This window comes from Protomyctophum bolini, assembly GCF_963924005.1.
Source record: "Protomyctophum bolini genome assembly, chromosome: 24".
Lineage (NCBI taxonomy): Eukaryota > Metazoa > Chordata > Actinopteri > Myctophiformes > Myctophidae > Protomyctophum > Protomyctophum bolini.
Genome location: NC_137885.1, coordinates 6,907,238 through 6,914,737, shown reverse-complemented (window position 1 = coordinate 6,914,737; position 7,500 = coordinate 6,907,238). Strand labels below are relative to the sequence as shown.

At 42.7% G+C, this 7,500-nt stretch overlaps 1 protein-coding gene across 3 annotated transcripts in view; it reads right to left on the bottom strand.

Moving 5' to 3' along the window:
• The window catches only part of LOC308311514 (uncharacterized protein), a 92,294-nt gene that overhangs the window by 1,945 nt on the left and 82,849 nt on the right, over positions 1-7,500 (bottom strand). For all 3 annotated transcript variants that reach the window (XM_080758227.1, XM_080758229.1, XM_080758228.1), the window contains 4 exons: positions 7,398-7,500; positions 6,225-6,317; positions 6,042-6,126; positions 3,944-4,056 (listed from right to left, as the gene is read on the bottom strand). The exon at positions 7,398-7,500 is cut by the window's right edge and continues 220 nt beyond it. In XM_080758227.1, the coding sequence (XP_080614353.1) occupies positions 3,944-4,056; positions 6,042-6,126; positions 6,225-6,317; positions 7,398-7,500 (394 nt within the window). The remainder of the gene's footprint in view (positions 1-3,943; positions 4,057-6,041; positions 6,127-6,224; positions 6,318-7,397) is intronic.

The window sequence follows — 7,500 nt, the reverse complement described above, 5'->3', positions numbered from 1 at the left end:
TATTATTTTGTTCCAATATCACACTATTATGAAATATCCAATTTCTCAAAACCGTCATTTCAACCTTTATTTTCAATATTATAACATGAAAACCATGTAAAAAAAAAAAAAAATCATCATTACGTATCATTTCAGTTGGTGTTTCAATACATAAGCACAAAAGATTTGACAGCAAATTTTCTATTTCTTTGGAAATTAACAAAAACATCACGGGACGAACGTCTGACGGAGTTGACGAACATCTGACGGAGTTGACAAGTTTAACTGATTTAGGTTCTAGACCACCTAGGATCTTGATTCTGGTGACTAATCCCACATTTTCAAGGATGAGGAATACAGTGGTACTATTTAGATTTGCCCTGTGAACATGGCAGCCATTTTTCAAAATGGCCGCCAACTTTCTGTTATTTCCCAATAACTCAAGTTCTACACCACCTAGGATCTTGATTCTGGTGACTAATCATACATTTTCAAGGGTGAGGAATACAGTTGTACTATTTAGATTTATCCTGTGACCATGGATGGTAGACATTTTCAAAAATGGTGGACCTGCTATTATTTTACCAATTTACTCAGGGAATATTATCAGAATAATATAAAATCTGTGAATACATTTCTTACCAAGAATTTTCTTCACCAATGTTTGTAAAGGTGTCTACTAACATATCCCACATTGGTTTCTATTTGACCACCCTAGGGGCATGTTTGACAGCTGCTGAAAGTTGGGTACCATCAACAACCAATATAAGTTAATAATAAAAAAAAATTTAATAATAAAATTTCATTATGCTTTAAGTAGCATGTGGCATGTCAAACTAGGGGCTTTTCATGATTCTGGATCCATTCCAAGCATTAGTTTTGCACAAAAAACACTACGTTGGCTAAAAACGGCCATAGCCATCATCACAGATGTGATGAGGTCAGCACATGTCGGCACATTTGGGCAAGTGGCTATGGCCAAACTAGGGGGTCTATGGCCAAACTAGGGGTCAAACTCCTTGGGCTAAATTCGGTGAGGTGAACAGTGAGCAGTGAACAGTGAGGGAAAGACTGAAGACAGAAGATTTGGCTTCAGGACCATCAGGCAGGATGTGCAGACACTGAAGGCATCAGTGTCTTTCTCTGTGTCCCCAGCATGTCAACCAAAGCAATGTTACCAAATCAAAGGAGCCTTCACCTCATCCTCGTCACCTGGGGCTGGGTGAGCAATCGTATCCTGTATCTAAACTCACAACTAAATACAGACACTTGGCCAGACTGCCGTTTGAAAGGGTCAAACCCCTCATCCTGATTGGGGAAGACCACCCCACCTAATCACACCAACCGAAGAAGTGAGGTTGGGGCCTCCAGGTGGGCCAGCAGCCATCTGCACAAAGACTGGGCTGGACCCTGCAGGAAAGCAATCTCCAGCCAAGACAATGTAAGTTGACTATAACAGAGCCCCAGAACACAGAGCTCAGGAGAAGGATGGAGAAACACTGGCAGGAGGCCACCAAGATACAATGCCCCAGAGACCCAGAGTGTGCCACCACTGGCAGTAAGGAGATCAACTGCTGCAGCAAAGATGTCATGAAAGGCAAGTCTCCACCAAAAAAAACCCTGAACCTAATCGGGGTGTCAGGAGACCAAAGTTTCTCCCCCACAGTTCCCTGCAGTGGCCAGTGAAGTCAAACTGTGCATCTGTACCTGAAAGGGGCAAGTCAAAGGCCAGAAAGCCCACCTCCTTTTAATGTCCTGTCAGTAGAAACTCAACCTGCACCTGAAATAAGCCCTTACCTCTCCCAGAGAAAGTTCATCCTTGAAAATGTAATGATTAGTCGCCAGAATCAAGATCCTTGGTCGTCTAAAACTTGAGTTATTGGTAAAATAACAGCAGGTTGGTGGTCATTTTGAAAAACAATGGCTGCCATGGTCACAGGACAAATCTAAATAGTACCACTGTATTTCTCATCTTTTAAAATGTATGATTAGTCGCCAAAATCAAGATCCTAGGTGGTCTAAAACTTGAGTTATTGTAAAATAACAGCAGGTGGCGGCCATTTTGAAAAAAAAATGGCTGCTATGGTCACAGGACAAATCTAAATATTACCAATGTACCCCACATCCTTGAAAATGTATGATTAGTCACCAGAATCAAGATCCTAGGTGGTGTAGAACTTGAGTTATTGTAAAATAACAGCAGGTGGCGGCCATTTTGAAAAATGGCTGCCATGGTCACAGGGAAAGTCTAAATTGTACCACTGTATCCCTCATCCTTGAAAATGAGGTCTTAGTCACCAGAATCAAGATCCTAGGTGGTGTAGAACTTGAGTTATTGTAAAATAACATCAGGTGGCGGCTCTTTTGTAATATGGCTGCCATGGTCACCACGAGACAAATCTGTGATGGCCCCATAGCCAAAAATGTTCCTTAAGGCATGCTCTAACTGTGTGCCAAATTAGAATACTGCCCATTATTCAAAAACAATAATTTTATTGTTTTAGGAACACTTTTGTCAACTCCGTCAGATACACGTCAACTCCGTCAGACACAAAATCTGACGGAGTTGACGTCTGACGGAGTTGACAAAATGGCATTTGTTTTCATCTTAACCCTCTTTAGTACAATGTAGCCATTTTGTTTTTGCTTAATTTTGTTAGCTAAACCTAACCCCTAAACTAAAATAATAAACATTATTTTGGAATTCTTAACAAAGACCATAATAATGTCCTGACGGAGTTGACATGTAAAAGCTGTGACCACATTGTTATCAACATTGTTTGTTTAAAATATCAAACAATTGAATGCTTGTCAGACCAGGTACTCCACTGTTGCAACAAATATAAATGGGACTTGGAAAAGGAGTCTTCAGGCTAAATCTGTCGACAATATTTTCTGATTAATTTAAGACTTTTAAAAAAACCTGACGGAGTTGACGGAGACGTGGGACGAACATTTGATATGAGATATTTAATAGAAAATATAAATTAAAATTAACTGTGTATATTATTTGCTATGTTGTTGACAATCTACTTTAATTTAGTATGTACAGTATATTTATGTGATTGTGACAGTATTAGACACTTTTTTGGCAGTTTGAAATTGTGGCCACTTGCTGGGGACAGGCTAAATACAGGCCTTTTTGGGTACAGGGCCTGCTTTTAACTAATTCAGATGGAATATGAAAACAATTATAATGAAATTAAGGGCATAATAATACACAACTGTATTACACTTAACTTTGCAAGTGCTTTTATTTTTATGAATTAATTTATTTTTTACATAAAATAAGGCTCTTATGTGTGGGACATGTTTTTTCCACTTTTGTCCCTCATCTCAAGAATGAGTGATAGACATATACACATATATCTAGACATATGAGCATATGACGTGATGAATATATGTACCAATGCCAGGGTATAATTGGTTATCGATGGTGACGTAACGGTGACATGTTTCAGTGTCGGGTGGACTAAAGGTAATGCCCCAATGTGTGTACTCTGACACCACTGCCATAACAGGCATAAGTAATCATTACCATACTTCAAAATACAATTTATTACTATTTATAATTTATTATATAAATTATTATTTATATACTTTTTTCTCCTACAAAAGCAAGGCACGTAGCAAATAGCTAATAATTCAATATTGCAAACGTTCTTTCACAGAGAGGCTGAGATTTGAAAGTTTGTAGCGGTCTACAGTACTTGCACGCTCTGCTTGCGCACTAGTAATGGCCTACTTGTGTGCAACAAGCAAGTATGCACTCGACAGAGTGCAGTTCTAGTTAGTCTTAGTTTTAGTCATCGTAGCTTAGTTTTCATTTAAATTCACGACACGACAGAACAGTATTACCAGTAGTACAGTACGGTACGGTACAGTACAGTACAGTACAGTACAGTACAGTACAGTACAGTACAGTACAGTACAGTACAGTACAGTACAGTACAGTGAATATTACCATAATATTTCCTCCTCCAGGCATGTGGGTAGAATTGTCCAAGGATCCGATCTTGGGCTGAGCTTTGTCTTTGAAATCCAGTTTGACGCTCTCAATCCGTACCTGGCCGCCCCCTGGTGGACAGACAGGGAACAGTCATCACATGTCTGGAAGGGGTGCATAATTATGTTGGTTAGACCAGTGTTTCCCAACCTTTTTTCTGCAGTGCACACTTTTCATAGCCAAAGGGGGGGAAGGGGAGGGGGGGGGGTGTGTTGTATGATATATATAGTCCTTAGACGTTCTGAATATATGAACAGCAAATGATGTTCAGTGTGGGTAATCTATCTAATAATTTAGCGATTGCTCGCCCGCTGTCTATGGGCGAAACGATTATTAGATATACACACACACACACACACTATTTACACACAGACACACGCGCACAGCTGCTACAATGTATTTGAAACCGGAACAAAATATGTGCTCTCATATATATACACAAGATGGCTAGTTTTGTATATATTTATTATTTATAATAACGATGCAGTCTACCATCCATTGTCAAAGGAAGCCAGCGACATGACGTCGCAAAGGTGCAAAGATGTAGCTGCTCCACATCGACTCACAGCGTGTTTTGCATCGTTTCATCTGCCCAATTGTGAACGCAACGTAAGAGCCTGCTTTTTGCTGGTGTCTTAAGCTGACCTACAGTACAAGCCCACACTGTGTTGTGCACAACATGCACTCAAACTTTGATGATCATGCGTGATGTGCTGGAAGCATTTGTATTAGCATTGATAGGTCAGGAAATAAAATATATAAATATTAAAAATATATTTTTTAAAATAATAAATACATACATATAAAACTAGCCATCTTGTGTATATGAGAGCGCATATTTTGTTCTGGTTTCAAATACATTGTAGCAGCTGTGCGCGTGTGTCTGTGTGTAAATAGTGTGTGTGCATATCTAATAATTTAGGGACTATTCTCACTGTCTGTCCGTCCGCTGTCTTTCAGTCCGTCAGAATACTTCCTTAGAATGCATGTTGGGACAGCTTCCGGGTCGCCAGTGAAATCTTTGCAAACTGGTGGGGACGGGCAACAACAGCGGACGTACGGACCGCATGCGGGCAGCCCACTAAGCCCAGTGTCTATTGCTGTCTGGGGAGAGTCCGGGTTTACTTTTTATCAACGAAAATAAAAGCTTGCGTACCGAGGCTGTACTTTTGTTCAAATCAAACGGCACACCTGGCCATTTCAAACGGCACACTAAAGTGCCGCGGCACGGCACACAGGTTGGCAATCACTGGGTTAGACATACCAACAGAACTACAATTTACAGCGTATAGGCCTTCAGCAGACGCTCTTAATCCAGAGATTAAGCAAGACCGTAAGCAAGAACAACACATCAAATACATCAAATACATAGAAATAGTCATCATGAATCATACGTAAGCTAAGAACCTAACAGTGGAATATCTATAATAAGACTAATGCGTACATAAGTTGAGCCTTTGCATATACTATAAGGCCGTCGAGGCTAGAGCACGTGCTACGGGCCAAGATGGAGTCTGAAGAGGTGCTACAGTCATGAGTCCGACAACACTGTCGCTCCCAACATGTGCGGTGGGTTAAAACTAACCCGTGGCGGGTTCAAACTAACCCGTGGCGGGTTAAAACCAACCCGTGGCGGGTTCAAACTAACCCGTGGCGGGTTAAAAGGAACCCGTGGCTTCCTGTGAGGTTAGGGTTAGGGTGGTCGGACTCCTGACTGTAGGACCAAACGCGTGCTACCGTAGACTGTGGAACTTAGCCTTAAAACGTGACATGCCAGAGCCCAGAACAGTGACGCAAGCATGCAGTTGCGGTTAGTTTCCAAAATGTTACTGTACTACTAGTAACCTGTGTACTAAATGTATATACAGTAGTTGTACTTCACGTACCTGGTCTATGTTACAGTACAGTAACCCCGCGTACAAGTATAGTACAGTATTTACAGTTTGTACCTGGTCTATGTTACTGTACAGTATAACCCCACGTACAAGTATGTACAGTTTGTACCTGGTCTATGTTACTGTACAGTAACCCTGTGTACAGTATTTACAGTTTGTACCTGGTCTATGGCGGATGTTGGACATGGAGCCACATTTGGAGGTGATGTGGCTGACATCAACGACCTTCTGGGTCTGGATTTGAATCTGCAAACAGCACAGTGTATACATTAGCCAAACAGACTAGTCCAGTCCAGTCCAGTCCAGTTAAATCCAGTCCAGTCCAGTCCAGGTGTCATACTTACGTTCCCTCCTCCAGGACTGTGCTGCAGCTTGGTGAGCGAGCCACATTTTGCCTGGACATGACTGAAGTCCAACTTAACACTGGGAATGAACACCTGGGGGCGACAGAGAGACAATGTTATATAAGTAGTCAGTCAGTCAGTCAGTCAGTCAGTCAGTCAGTCAGTCAGTCAGTCAGTCAGACAGACAGACAGACAGACAGACAGACAGACAGACAGACAGACAGACAGACAGACAGACAGACAGACAGACAGACAGACAGACAGACAGACAGACAGACAGACAGACAGACAGACAGACAGACAGACAGACAGACAGACAGACAGACAGACAGACAGACAGACAGACAGACAGACAGACAGACAGACAGACAGACAGACAGACAGACAGACAGACAGACAGACAGACAGACAGACAGACAGACAGACAGACAGACAGACAGACAGACAGACAGACAGACAGACAGACAGACAGACAGACAGACAGACAGACAGACAGACAGACAGACAGACAGACAGACAGACAGACAGACAGACAGACAGACAGACAGACAGACAGACAGACAGACAGACAGACAGACAGACAGACAGACAGACAGACAGACAGACAGACAGACAGACAGACAGACAGACAGACAGACAGACAGACAGACAGACAGACAGACAGACAGACAGACAGACAGACAGACAGACAGACAGACAGACAGACAGACAGACAGACAGACAGACAGACAGACAGACAGACAGACAGACAGACAGACAGACAGACAGACAGACAGACAGACAGACAGACAGACAGACAGACAGACAGACAGACAGACAGACAGACAGACAGACAGACAGACAGACAGACAGACAGACAGACAGACAGACAGACAGACAGACAGACAGACAGACAGACAGACAGACAGACAGACAGACAGACAGACAGACAGACAGACAGACAGACAGACAGACAGACAGACAGACAGACAGACAGACAGACAGACAGACAGACAGACAGACAGACAGACAGACAGACAGACAGACAGACAGACAGACAGACAGACAGACAGACAGACAGACAGACAGACAGACAGACAGACAGACAGACAGACAGACAGACAGACAGACAGACAGACAGACAGACAGACAAGACAAGACAAGACAAGACAAGACAAGACAAGACAGACCCACCTGGCCTCCTTTGGGCTGGTGCTTGAGGTTGGAGGTGGAGCCGATCTTGGACTTGACGTTGCTGAGGTCGGGCAGCGGCTGGTTGAGCACCTTCAGCTGGCGG